Here is a 15119-nt window from a genome sequence, read left to right on the forward strand (position 1 = left end):
TTAGATAAAGATGTATGGAAAGACGACATGGCTCCAGAATCCACACACATTTGATTCAAAGTGTATTCCATAGTATTTAAGTTTATTTGAAATAATTAATCTCGTTTTTTCAAATGACATTAGAAACGAATTACTAATTGGAATTTCAAAAATATACGATATCTTGATCTCGATTCAACATTGAACAATGCGTATATATTTATTTTCAGTTCCAAAAGGGGTATCTGTAAAAAAATGGCCAACAGTGGAAGTAGAAGGCGCTGTTTGGATCTGGCACGACGCGGAAAATAGACCTCCGATGTGGGAAATGAAGGAGCCTGAGGAGTTGAAGACTTATGGATATCGGGGAAGGAATGAGTTCACAGTCAGCTGTCATATACAGGTAATTTTTCCAAAACATTCTGTAATTACACCGTCTATATCTTCAAATAGGGTGTAATCAATAAATATGTCCAAGAATATTGCAGCAAATGTAATCAATAATTATTGATAGTGAACTAAATGTGGACCATATGTAGGTACTGAAATTCCTTTTTTGGTGGCTAGATGTAGCTCAAAGTTAACAAACTAAGAAGTGTAGCCGGACTGATGTCCGGTTACATTCTAATTAGTCATTAGAGTTTCTTTCAAATATGATTTTATTTTCAGACTTATATAGGCCGCTATTATAATTGGAAAAACCTAATGAATTTATTTTATTCAAATTTGTAATTAACACATTTGAATATGATTTTGCCGTTGTTCTTTCAACAGATTAGATAGATTTTTGTAACTTGAAATCGCCATATTGTTTAAACTGTGCGGCTCACTCGTAAGGCAGATTCCCCTGAGAAGAACGAGCAAGAAACTCTAGGGGTTGCACTTTGTAAATAAACATTTGTACATATATACAAAGTTGAGATTGGTCTTGATGGTCTTGATCATTCGCAACCTGTATGAGAAGCAAGCGGCCACGATAAGAGATGAAGAAACTGATCAAGTTGAGATATGTCGTGGGGTCCGGCAGGGCTGCGTCCTGCTTCCGCTGCTTTTTAATGTTTACTTGAAGGCTGTGATTTCGAAAGCGCTTGAAAACCTTGAAGTGGGAATCAAGATCAACGGCAAACTCGTTAACAACTTGCGTTATGCACACGAAACTATTCTCATTGCAGCATCGGAGACCGATTTGCAAGCAATTGTAAATAAGGTTCATGAATGTAGCGTGAAAGCCGGTTTATCAATGAACATAAACAAGACGAAGTGAACTTCGTGGTGGTCTCGAGAAATCCGGCTTTGAGCCCTATCATATCTGTAACTGGGAAACAACTAGAACGGATACGACAGTACAAGTCAGGAAATCAAGACCCAGATAGGAATTGCTTGAGCTTCTTTTAAGAACTAAACTGAACATAAAGCTCCGAGTCGGGTTACTTTTATGTTACATGTGGCCTATCGTCATGTACGGCTGCGAAACGTGGACCTTAAAAGAAGACACTACAAGACGCCTGCAGGCATTTGAAATGTGGTGCTACCGTCGCATGTTGCGCATTGGTTGGACTCAGTGGGTCACGAACAAAACCGTGCTTCGGCGTGTTCATATGTCCCTGAAAATGATGCCATCTATCAAAAGGCGCAAAATATAGTAACTTGGTCACGTGATCAGGAACAATAGATGCACGCTGCTACAGCTAATAATGATGGGCAAAGTGTAAGGAAAGAGACGCGCTTAGCGAAGAAAGAAACCGTGGCTGCGGAACATCCGGGAGTGGACTGGCATTGCCTTCATCGAACAGCTGTTTCGGTTGGCTGTTGATAGAGACGGATACAGGAAGCTGACGGCCAACCTTCAGTATTAAAGAGGCACTTTAAGAAGAAGAAGAAGAAGAAGAAGAAGAATTGATAATAATAACTCTGTGAATGAACACTATGTGTGTGTGTGTAATACCTTCCTAAAACAATTTTGAAAAGTTAATTTCTCTAGTTTAAGTTTAAGTAAATAGATTTATTATTATTATTATTATTATAATTAATTACTATAATTATCGAGAGGTGAACCGTAGTTGGTTGGCCGCGATAAAATGCTGTAAGTATTTTGAAACATCTAAACGGGGACCGTGTAACTCAACTTCAAAAAAAAGTAAGCAAAATTCTTGGTGTATCTATTTTATCATAAAAAATATCGAATTTTTCCTAATTACACTATTTTCCGTGTATTTCGTAAAAAACACTGTCAAAAATCAACGCCGTATAACGAAAAAATTTCTCAGAATTATGACACCTAGACAAAAAAATGCGGATTTTATTTCTGATTCCAAATATAATAAAAAACTCATTTTGCCATTTTTCGAGATACGACAAGATCGTTTTCCGGCGTCGATATATCCAAAATTTATGTCAAATATCGTTACCACCTATCACGGACTTTTGTCATTCAAATACCCAGAAGCTTAAAGCTTTAGTATAAAGTTTTAGTTTCTACGCACCGTGTTTCTTTCTTTACAGGAGATTCCGGAAAACGGCGCTGATGTTGCGCATCTGAACGCAGTCCATGGAACGTCAGTGCTTGCCACGTTTACAAAGAAACATCCCATTCTCCACTCTTTAATAGGTGATTAAAAGTTTCATCGTTTTTAACCGACTTCAAAAAAAGGAGGAGGTTATATGTTCGGCTGTATTTTATGTATGTTTCTCAGTGAATTGTGAACCGATTTTGGAAATTCCTTTTTTGTTTGAAAGGGTACACTCTCGTGGTAATCCCAATGTCACCAAGTCAGAATCTGATGAAGGAGTCCATGGGAATTGTGGAAAATGCTTAAATTTTATATTCATGTCAGTGTACTTACCGATTTCTCTTACAATTGTGGACCGATTTTGAAAATTGTTTTTTTTATTTGAAAGGGTATACTTTCGAACATAATTTCGATAAAAACAAACACATAGAAAAATTTGTAAGGTCCGCTGGTTCGCTCCGTGGTTTAGTTGGCATAGCGTCTGTCACGATTTGCTATAAGACGTCTAATCCTTTGAAGGAATTTTTCCTAAGTGTTCGATCTTTGTATTAATAATTATAACAAACTAGTGGAGTCATTTCAGAAAAAATAATTTTTCATTCCAAATTATATTATTCATTAGTTTTCGCGTACCTTTCTTACTTCCCTGCTATTATATCTTATTCAGTTTTAATTTTACGTATTTCGCGTTCTAGTCCTGAATTGACAGATAAGGGTAACAAACGTACTCCTACATTTTCCATTCTTATTCTTTGTCTCTCTCTCCCTCTCTCATCTAAGCGTTGTCCCGGTTGCGACCTCAGCAGTGTTGCTGCGGAGCCCGGGGCCCGCTTTCCTACTTTTTCTCCTCCGCTTTGCACGGTCTTCGGCATCCTTAGTGGTGAGACCATTGGCACGCATATCACCCTTGGCGACGTCCCGGGGCCCGGCGGAGGTGGCATAGCCAGACATTTGTTTCCCACGTAGCATGCCGGTTTCCGTAAGATGTGGCCGCACCAACGTAGGCGGCTTTCTTGCAGTTTATCTGCAATGTCACGGACGTGAAGGCTGCCGCGGATGCGGACACGGTCTTTCCGTGAAACTCCACACATCCAGCGCAGCACCTTCATTTCCGTGACATGCAGCTCCTGCTTATGATTCTATACTTTATTCTTATTCTTATATACTTATTCTTAGATACTTTAATCTCATTCTTTGTATATTCATTTCTTTTGTACTTCCAGGCGAGCATTATTGGACCGCTGACTGGCAACGTAACCAAGATCGTCTACACACGACCGACATTAACATCACGCATGATTATAAATGGATGAAGATAAACCTTTTCCACGTCGATGTCAAAGTTACACAGGTGAGACAAATTTGTAAAATATTAACACAAGCGTAGCGCACTACAGTACCGGCACGCTATGATGGCCGTTTTCACAGATTAGAATAGTGAGGTCAAATCTCAATTAATTATCGAAAAAGTATAATCAAATGCGAGTCGCATCTATAAGTTTTTAGATTTATAACTAATGTTGTGAGGGGTAGCTGATTAAAAAGCTTTAATAAAACGGCCGGAGGTAGAAGTTGTGCTGTACAGCGACCCTATAAGTGACAATCGTATTAGATTTCATTGTTAAAAATTTCGAATCTTGAAAAACAAATGGCGAGTTGTGTCGTAAAGTTATACATTCCATAAATTTCAATGCACGTCACTGTTGACAACAATGTATATCAATGAGCTCCTTCAATGTAGTTATGAATTAATACGCAACTTGATGAGCGGACAAACGTCTAAACGGCCGGTGCTTTTAATTCATATACTAAACAGGATTATTTGTAAAATGGTGGTACTTCACATGGCTATTTGTTATTTATATATTTTTACCAAACAATCACCACGTGTGTAGATAGCATGTGTGACAAAGAATTTGCCTTGTTTCTTTGCCTTGTTATTCGACGAATACAGCAAACACGTAACGCCAAGCTCGCGTTACCGTGCGCTGGTCGGTTTCAAGACACACATCAAAGGAACCAAATATACAAATACGCAAGTAAATCCACACTAGGGTCATATTCTTACATCGAGTATATAACTATAAATAGAAACGAAATGTCATTTAATTTGTTTCAAAACTATTCTGCCAAATCATTACGGTGACAACTGCGCTCCGATTGGCCAGCCCGAATTCGATATAAATGTCGGGTGTCGTCAATTGTTTCACTTCAAATCGACCAATTTAACTTGAGCTTTGCTATAATAATAAATAAATTAAATGTTTCTTTATTTAGGTATACACCATTAATAAATTTAACATTATTAATTACATTACGTTACATTACATTACATAACCAATTAAATTGAATTTTATTTACCGAATATTATAATTATTAATGAAGTAAATAATTAAGAATTACATTAAATTGAAATGAATTCACATTAGAAATAATAGTAATATATAACAATAATTAATTTATTTAAATTTTAAAAATGGAGTGGTCACTTACAAAGTAGCACGCATCGCATACTGTTCTTATAATTATATTGGCCGAATCGCTCACTCTCACAACAAAAGACCAATATCTCTTCCGTATTATGGCGAAAAAATCGTCTACTCTATTCACGGCAAACATGCCAGACGCACATCGAGTATATAACCAGAAAGAGAGACGAAATAAGGGCCATATATTCCTGGTAACACATTAGCGATACAGCTCTTATAAATATCAACTCCCGTTTGCACTGAAATATAGACAAGCCAACTACTGACCCGTATGTACGTCTCCGTATATTCCAAAAAATATTCTGAATTTATTGTAATAAAGATAATATCTCTAACAATATGTGGCTGTTCCATTCGGTGGTGTGGCAAAAACAGCAGAACATCTAATTACAAAACAAACGGAATCACATTTCATCGGTAATTAAATACTAACTATGTAAATTTGCAATTTTCGTCCATTATAGCAAAGCTCAAGTTAACTGGTCGATTTGAAGTAAAACGTTGACGACAGACTTGACATCACGTTTACAATGCATATACAGGTTAAAACATAATTTCAATTAAGCATTATTTGTTATATTATTTTTTTGAAAATCTTGTCACATTGCTCTCTGTACTTGTGATGTGAAACAAACATATTATTATTATTTTGAAGTAAAATTATAGATAGGCTTGATTTCTTTAATATCTAACGTAAAACGTAAGTTACATGTATCTTTTTATATAATTAACTCAAAAATTACAAAAAAAAAGCAAAAATCCTAATAAAATAGCTACCAGTAACTGTCAAAATGTCCACTTTCGGTCAAACGTCACTGGTAACTATAGTTACCAATAAATTACAGTACCCGATTGGTGAACTGTTTTACAAATAACTTTGGTGTTACCACATGTATTAACACCAAATTTTTACTAGTATTTCACTGTTAAATACTCGATATCCTAGTATAAAGAAACTAATATTCATGATGCGTCCTTACAACATAAAAAAAAAATGTGAAAAAAAACTTTGGCGGGATTGTTCACGTTTAGTGTTTGATGAAGACTTTAGTTGTGATAGATGACATTATTAATTAATTTCTGTAATTATTACCTATCAAAATGATCGTCAGGATGTGCTTTTTCGGATGGTGTTAAAACTTTAACATTTGATATCTTATTGGAATCACAATCTTATTGGAAAAAAGGTCGTCATAGTGGAGGTCATAGCACCTAGTGATTGTTTTTTGGAAAAAAACTTATTCATTATTGTGGCAGTTATAAAATAAAATATAGTCGTCCGAGGCGCCCTCTCGCATTACTCCTTGGACAGCGGGAGCGAGCGTGCGTGTCGTGCGAGGCACAAACAAATAAGTTGTTTCAATTACGTTAAAGTACATCGTACAAGTAAGAATACAAAGGCGTACAGGACGCCACAATTATTAAAATACTTTTTGGAGTAAAATATCACTCAAACACATAACTTTATTCAATATAGGTTGTATTAAAACCTTTTTTAGGTCGTTACATTGTGAGTTGTGATAGGATTCGTCAATTTTCTTCCTCGCGACTTTCGCGATTTTCGTCGCTACCTGCGACTGTTATTAATTTAATTTCGTATGAATCTAGTATTAATCGATATGTATTTAAATGCTTGTCATCGTTATATTTGTTTTGTTTTTTAATAAAGTGAATATAGGTACAAAGTGGTTAGATGTTAAAGCGTAAAATACTATGAAAATTTCTCAGAAGTGTTCAGTGTACTCAGAAATTTACAAATAAAGTCGTCGTATTAAAATCATAACTGTAGTCTAAACAAAAGCTACCGAAGTGCTCTTATCGCCCATATTATTCTTTTTACGGTAGCTCAATAGGTTCTTGAGTTTCAAGTGTTTATATTACACGTGTCTTATCGCCGCCCGTAATGTAAACAATGAAAAAAGGTAGCAACTGATTAGAAAAGTGACAGGTATCAAATGTCACGCGCGCCGACGATCAAGTCGATGCTTTTTCTCGAAATGCTGTTTGTTATGACACGGCAAACTTGTAAATAGTCTTGAAACGTTAGTTACTTCCATTCCCAATGCTAAGCAAAGTTTGGAAAATTCCAGATTGGTCCTGGTCAGGTTCAACTCCGCCTCTCCACCTCGCTCGGTAAGGCACTGATCTCCAACTCCGTGACCCCGGTGGGTCCGCTTAAACAAAAATGCGTCTTCAGAGTGTTCTCCCCTGCTTCAAACGCTATGATGGGGTGGATTTTTAATCGTTCCGAAGCTGCCATGGTGAGTTTCACTATTTATCAATAATATTACATAAAATGACAACAACGATTATCTATGTAGTGAAGAAAGAGATGAGTCTCTTAAAAGACTGAGGTCTTTTAAGGCCTTTTAAAAAACCTCGACTAATTTTTAACGCCTCGCGACTAGTCTAGTCTTTTAACCCTCAACTCTTGAGTCATAAGACTGAAAACTGAAGACTAATTAATTCGAGTCGAAGTCTTTTAACCCTAATGAAGCTTAAAAGACTTATAGGACTAAAACGACTAAAACGACTGACGCCTCATAGCCTCGGGAGTCGCGAGTCATGAGCCGTATGGCGTGATTTTATTTCTGCCCACAAGGTATTTATTTTACAATTTTTGTTATAAGTAAATAAACGTGATTATTTTCTACATACTACTTGCGTCATTTTTATTTATAACCTTCGGGTTTAATAAGACATAAAATAGGTATAAGTCCTTTGCAAACAACTCGAGTCGCTTAAGTCTTTCAAGTCGTTCAAATCATTTAAGTCTTTTAGCATAACGACTGAGTCTTATTAATAAAAACTCGAACATCCAGTCTTAATTTTAGAGTCGAGTCCTGTAAAATGGAGTCGAGTCGTTATAAAACGCCTTAAAAGACTGAGTCTCTTCATCACTAGTGAAGACACAACACTTCAATATCATAGATTAATAAGCAACAGAGTTGTTCTCAATACACAATAATAGAGTAGAGATAATATGAAAAAAATAGTTAGGTACTATGGTGACCATATATAAATTTAAAAAATATAAAAAAGACTGGGCTTCATAGTCTAAATATCTATGCCTTTCCGCAAGAAAAAGTACGTAACATAACATGCATTTTTTTATAATTCCAAGTAAAGACGAAAAAATTGCAGTGCTACTCAGAACTTTAAAAAAGACTATCCACACCATTGACTTACAAATAAATGGACGACGGGTCTAATACAAAAACCACGAAAAAATGTCCCAAGTCAACCTATTCGAAATTTAAATTGTAATGTCATCGCAGTATCGCGCTGTCAGTAGAACAAATGAAGACTAAAGCGGAGTTTCGCGCTCTGTATACGATTTTAGCGCCTTACAAGTGCGGACACTTTTTAGCGCGGACCCGACGTCCATATAATTGTAAGTCAATGATCCACACGCATCAGGGGCGTGTCCGGGACGTGGACGGGGCGTGCTAGTTTGCATGAACTGCGCGCCCGTCCAGGTGCCGGCTCGGACACGGACATATGTGAACAAGTATATACAAAATATACGCTACGATATTTTTTTGAACCCCTGGCGCAGCACGGCCCGTTCACGTCCCGGACACGGCCCGGATATGTGTGTATAGGCCTTAAATCGTAAAGATCTGGGCACTGCCATTGCGCCCGTCATCCTGATACATAAGTTGACAAGTCCCATGTGCCTATAATTTCACCTATCTACTGCTTGGCGGCAGAAATAGGTAAGGAGGACGAACACCTTCACAAGGCGTTCTACTGCTCCTAAAACTTCAACATCTTTCATATAACATCTATTCTACATCATTCACCATTTGGACTGTATTTTCTTCTTTTACTTTACGTTCATTCCCCAACTATGGATAAATATTATTGGTAAACACTCAATATTAACTACCTATCTAGCTCATTCCCAATAAATATTGACTGTCACGTCTGTCCACGGTACTACGATACTGGGCGCCTACCACAACCTCTTAAAACAATATTACTTTAACCTTACATTGACTTTTTGTACCATGACGCGCTTACAAAAGTAAGCTTACATTAAACTATGATGTTTTATTGGCAGCTTTGTGACTATTCGTTTATTCAGTTCGTACTATGACGCGACTTTAACATTAAAGTAACATTGTTCTTATGTCAAATTTAGCAAACATAAAATAGTTACTCGGGCGCAGTGGAAACAATATTTTTTTCGAATTTTTTGTCTAAGTATTGACTTGTAATGATTAAAAGTTATGTTGAACTTGTTTATTTACGTAATGTATCGTATCTTCAATATTTTGTTTATTTTTTATTTAATACAGTACTATTACTATTTAGTACATAGGAAATAATTTCTCGTTAAATAAAAATACGCGATGTTTATTTCGGAAAATTAAGCCAGCGACATCTATATGCTCCTTATCGACACTAACAGTTGACACTAGACTAACATTCCGAATTCTCAAAGTGACAAGCAAGACTCAACTTGTTTTATTTATTTTTCTTCTGAATGAAAATGCGGAAAAATGATTGAAAACAACTTAATTTTAATAGATTTTATTATTACATACTTTTCTTTTTTTAACAGTTAAAATTCGCTGAATGTAAATAATAATAAGTACCTAAACATTACACTACGATAAGACGAATCGGAACATCAAAAAAGAAAGAGATGGCATTATATAGTTCATATAGCGTTTTTTCTTTCCTATTTTTAGTAAGGAATAAACAATATTGGGAAATAATTCGTTCCTTCAATCGCTTTAGCAAGATTTTTTAAAAATGGCGGGTTTTTGTAGTTACAGTTTTTTCACAAATTAATTTTTGATTTTAAGTACTATTACGTTTTAAGTTTCTTAATCCTTTGTTGCTTGCTTAAGCTGATGGCTCCATAGCCAATGCTCAACGAATAAATAAATAATAAAATAATCAGCAATAATACATTACTCGGTTGACTGGTTTGTCATGGTACGAATATGAATAATATTATAATAAGCTCACTTTAAGCTTACATTGAAATAAGATATAGTAGAACAAAACAAAACATTATCACTATTGACAGTGTTTTGTTTGGAACATGTCGTTGCTGTGAATGTTCTTGTATTAATGGCTCGTGCAGCGTGCCGGCGATACGTCGCGACTGCGGTCACGACGTATCGCGGAATACAGTGCAGCATGCGGGCGACTAGCGACGTAACACCACCAATAGCTTAGTGAATATTCAAATAATTATCGTACCGACAGGGTAAGTGGATATAGTATCAGAACTTTTTTTTTGGAAAATTCCGTTTTACGGGTCCGTGCCATAGGAAGCATAAGAAGGAGATTTAATATTCATCCAATTAGGGTCGAACGAAACACAAAACTGCGAATTGCTGCGATGCGATTTCGTACGGCAAGGCGTCTGACTGCCACGATTCGGGTAACCATTCCTTCGACCATCGCCGACCGCATTGAACGTATTTTTTAAACTAGGTAGCGACATGGATCGTAAAATGAGTGTTACGCTGATGTTATTGATAAGTATAGGAAAAGAACACAAAGAAGATTAACATCGCAGATATGCGCGATGTGGAGCAATTCGCAAATTCTTGTGGTTCGTCGTCGCATCGCAGTTTTATGTTACCCTTAATGTTGTGCGGCGATTACGAACTGCATCAATTAACCTATCCTACCTATATTGTTATAATTTAATTACTTATGTAATAATCTAATAATAATAGGAACATTAATTGACCGTCTGGTAGTAGTCGCAAGCGCAAGCGACTTGCGACGACCAATCGCTGCAATTCTCACGACCAATGGTCGCCAGTCGCGGGCACACTGCACTAAGCCTTTTAGTTGTACATGTTTAAACAAGTCGCAGCGAATTGGTGCGACCGCAGTCGCGAAATATCACCGGCACGTAGCACGAGCTCTAATGATTGAAGTCATTGAATAATAATGATTAGTTTTTAAGACGTGACACAAAACGTCGCCTGAGAGGAGACCCGTGGTCGGCAGTAGGATGTTATATTGATGAATGATTTTTTTTGTTTCAGTTCAAACGCGACGTAGCAATATGGAATAGCAAACGCTATGTCGGGGCTCCAGCGTATGTTAAGGCGGACAAGACTATCAGAGCTTATAGGACCTGGTTTAGTCAGTTCTATAGTGATAATAGCCAAAGTTTCAGAGAAGCTAACCAAAATCCATTAGATTGGTAAATTAAGTTATATAATCATTGAATTACAAATAAATGGACGACGGGTCTAATACAAAAACCACGAAAAAATGTCCCAAGTCAACCTATTTAAACGTAGTGTCATGTAAAGGAATATGAATAAGCTAAAACGTTGAATTTAAATTGTAATGTCATCGCAGTACTGTCTAATTTTGCTTGCTTCGCTGTCAGTCGAACAAACGAAGACTAAAGCGTGAATGACGCTCTGTATACGATTTTAACGCCCTATAAGTTCGGACACTTTTTAGCGCGGACCCGACGTCCATATAATTGTAAGTCAATGTATATAATGCAATATTATAATGAACTTCACCTATGCAGGGCGCCACACGGCAATGTCGATACAACCTCAAATGGCTTTGGTTAAAAGCCATTTGGAAAAATATACAGTAAAATTGGACGTAGTTAAGCAAAAAGCATCCAATCCACAAAATTATCAAAAAATGACTTATATGTACCAAAAGTCTAAACTCTTAGATAAGCAAAAAAATCCAACATATAAACATAAATAAATAGCTCTGGAGTTACATGACATTATAAGTTTTGAAAATAATAATCTCAGTACAGAGTACTAAAAATACTGACCTCAAAAGTACGTGGAATTACGTCTATTTGCTAAGTTTTATTGAAATATCCCCTAGTTCGCCACTATACGGGACTTGACACAGGAGATAATAAAAATCGGTTCTCACTACTCAAAGTATATTGAGAGAAAAACGCCTTGAATTGGAGAAATAGCAAAATCAACCATTAAAATAATTGCTCCTAAATTAAAGTTAAGCGCTATTTATAAAAATGAATCTTCGTCGATAATCATTAATAGATAATAACATTCATCGATCAATAGCGATGTCAATTTCTTTTTGAATAATGCTAATGGTAGTGACTTCAGGTTTTCAGGTAGTTCAATATATATTTTTGGTGCCATCCCAACTATACTCTTTCTTAACAGAGCTGTTTTGTTATTCTCAACTACGTTTTAGTAACAGGTTGAAGTACTGTGATCGCATAGGCCTTGATCTGACATCCGATAACTTTATTTGGTGTATGTTCATTTTTAACCGCCTTCAAAAAAAGGACGAGGTTCTCAATTCGACTGTATGTTTTTTTTTTATGTATGTTATGCGATAACTCCGGTATTTGTGCACCGATTTTCATGATTTTTTTTTGTTGGAAAGAGTACCTCCATAGTGGTCCCATTTAATTTTGAAGAAAATCATCCACCTCTAAAAGTGGCTGTCCACGCATGAAGATTCATTTTTATAAATAGCGCCTAAATTTTATTATAAGGAGCAATTATTTTAATGGTTGATTTTGCTAACTCCAATTCAAGGCGTTTTTCTCTCTCAATATACTTTGAGTAGTGAGAACCGATTTTTATTATCTCCTGTGTCAAGTCCCGTATAGTGGCGAACTAGGGGATGAATCCGGGTTTGCTCACTTTCCGGTCACCGATTTAAAAAAAACTTGGCAAATAGATGTAATTCCACGTACTTTTGAGGTCTGTTTTTTAGTACTCTGTACTGAGATTATTACAAATACACATGTTTCCAAAATATATAAAAAGGGCAGTGTTAATATGCGAAGCGAAATAACCGTTTGTTCGCAGATTTCTCTGGGTTTTAGCCTTTACATAGCTCTTATGCACCTTTTTTGGGATTTGAATAGATAGACAGATAGAATATGTTTTCTCTTTCACTATAATTTCCCCAGAATATAACACCAAATCTTAATGTTGATGCAACTAAACCGTGGTAAGCTACTACAACTTTTTAGACAAAGCATAGAGAGTATAGTACCACAGATAATATAATACTATACTAGTACGTAGTGCGAGCACAGAGTATGGTAAAATTCGTTTTTTTTTTTCACATTTGGCGGGTTCGATTACCGGTTCAGACATGCGATTATTTCATCTCTAAATCTTTGAATGCAGTTCAAATTGTTTTGAAAATCAAAATGAAGTCTTGTTTCTTATTTCAGTAAAATTTTCTATCGGTACGGTACTTATACGGTATTTAAGGTACCTTCCCTCCGTATGGCATAGCTGTGGGACGCTCTGTAGACTGTCTGACTGACACTGAGTAAAGTGACATTTGTAGGGTTGCCAGTTTTCATAAAATTTTAAATAGTCATATGTTGTTGTTGTCGGTTTTATCGATAGATTGTGAAACAAGGTAAAATTTTGCCAAAAATGTCTGCATTATGATTGTTGCGACGTTCTAATGCTTATTAATTGCGATAATGCCTTCTTTATTTTTGTTTAGGCAGTTGCCCCAGGTACTAGTATCGAAATTAATTTTTGTTTCATATAGATTTATATTGAATAATTGTTAAACAAAGACCAAACACTTAGAAAAAATTCATTTCGATCCGGTTGGAATCGAACCAACGTCTCCCAGCAAACCGTGCCAGATGTCAACTAAGCCACGGACCTCTCGAATTTTTCCAAGTGCTTGTTGCAGATTTATGTTTTTAACGACTTTTGCCGTAACCTTAGTTACATCAGAGCAACGTACGTGATGCTGTCTTATATTTATTTACTTATTACACCAATATCGATTGTCTTAACCAGCTCAATCGTAGGTGCTTGTAATTTCACGAATACCCTTACCTTTCAAAACCGGAACGCAGTAATACTTGACAACAAAATTTGGTAAAATTAGGCGCCATTCCGCAGATATTCAATCCTGATGAATGAACGACGCTGACACTCGATAGACGCTAGTGTGGTAGTGCTCTTACCTCAACGGTTTAACGCAACCGCTACGATGCCACAAACAGATACATAAATGACAAAGACCTCAAACTTACAACTCAATTCCCCGTTGTTTTTCCCCCGCCTATGTTTTAAATGACCATAGACAATAACAATTTTTAAGTTAGCTAGTGGCAAATACTGCACGGATTTATTGCCAAAGCGTTAGTTTTTTTCAATTTTTGCATTTATTAATTTTATTATTAGGTATAATTAAGTGACCTGTGTTTAATTTAAATGTAGATAAAAGCTGTAGTTGCACTACTTACGCCATTTTAATTTTCCTATTTAATAGGAATTTGCTAATACGACAATTCTGATTTTATAGATTTAGGCTTAGCCTAGTGTGTGACCACCTGTAATGACTCACAATGTTTTCAGGCATGGCATCACGTTAACAATGCGTTGTTGTTAATGTTTAACACACACTTAATGTTCATTTAGCATAAGTATCTTCTATCTAACGTCGGTTTGTTTGAAAAAACAAATATACGCGATTTAAATCCGGAAAAATAGTTTCATTTCCTATAAGTATCTTGTTCTTTTCTTAAAAATGTAAATATGTAAAGTATCTTGTTTTTCTGTGTGTTTGTGATGCCAATAAACATATTCTTATTCTTATTCTAGATTTATAATTAATAATTTCAGACTATATCGATAATTTAAATAATTGAGAATGAGTAACTTCTTTTGAAATATCAACAAGACCCGGTATAACAACAACTGGAAATGCCATCGAGGGGCCAACCACTCTGTCTAAGGTATGGGACCGAAATGAAGAAACTATTTAGTATGACGTTCTTGCGTGTAAAAGAGACTCAGACTGTGTCAAAATGCATTATAATATGTATCACAAATGTCCAAAATATAAACAAAAATGTCATTGTCAAAGTGTGAATGCAGGTATGCTAAACCTATTTCTAACGGAATTCGAAAAGGAGGAGGTTCTCATTTTCTGCAATTTTAATTATTTAATACAAAACATTAACACACTACGAAGACAAGGTCTAACACGAGAAAATGATGTTTCGGGTTTCTTTTTTATTTGAAGACAAATACCGTATATTATAAGTATTTCAAATCAATATTAAAAACATCTAAATATAAGATTATCTAGACACGTGTAAATTTGCGAGATTGTGTAAATACCACTATGGCAGCCACAAAACTAATGTTCC

The 15119-nt window shown here is 35.9% G+C and overlaps 1 protein-coding gene across 1 annotated transcript in view; it reads left to right on the forward strand.

Moving 5' to 3' along the window:
- LOC113234402 (cholesterol 7-desaturase) overlaps nucleotides 1-11268 on the forward strand; it is a 30223-nt gene extending 18955 nt beyond the window's left edge. Inside the window, exons 2-6 of the mRNA XM_026469711.1 lie at nucleotides 210-382; nucleotides 2482-2587; nucleotides 3713-3840; nucleotides 7069-7239; nucleotides 11002-11268. Of these exons, the coding sequence (XP_026325496.1) occupies nucleotides 210-382; nucleotides 2482-2587; nucleotides 3713-3840; nucleotides 7069-7239; nucleotides 11002-11166 (743 nt within the window). The 3' untranslated portion in view covers nucleotides 11167-11268. The remainder of the gene's footprint in view (nucleotides 1-209; nucleotides 383-2481; nucleotides 2588-3712; nucleotides 3841-7068; nucleotides 7240-11001) is intronic.
- Nucleotides 11269-15119: the final 3851 nt, after the last annotated feature.

Source organism: Hyposmocoma kahamanoa, unplaced genomic scaffold (assembly GCF_003589595.1).
Source record: "Hyposmocoma kahamanoa isolate Upper Pololo Valley unplaced genomic scaffold, ASM358959v1 84, whole genome shotgun sequence".
Lineage (NCBI taxonomy): Eukaryota > Metazoa > Arthropoda > Insecta > Lepidoptera > Cosmopterigidae > Hyposmocoma > Hyposmocoma kahamanoa.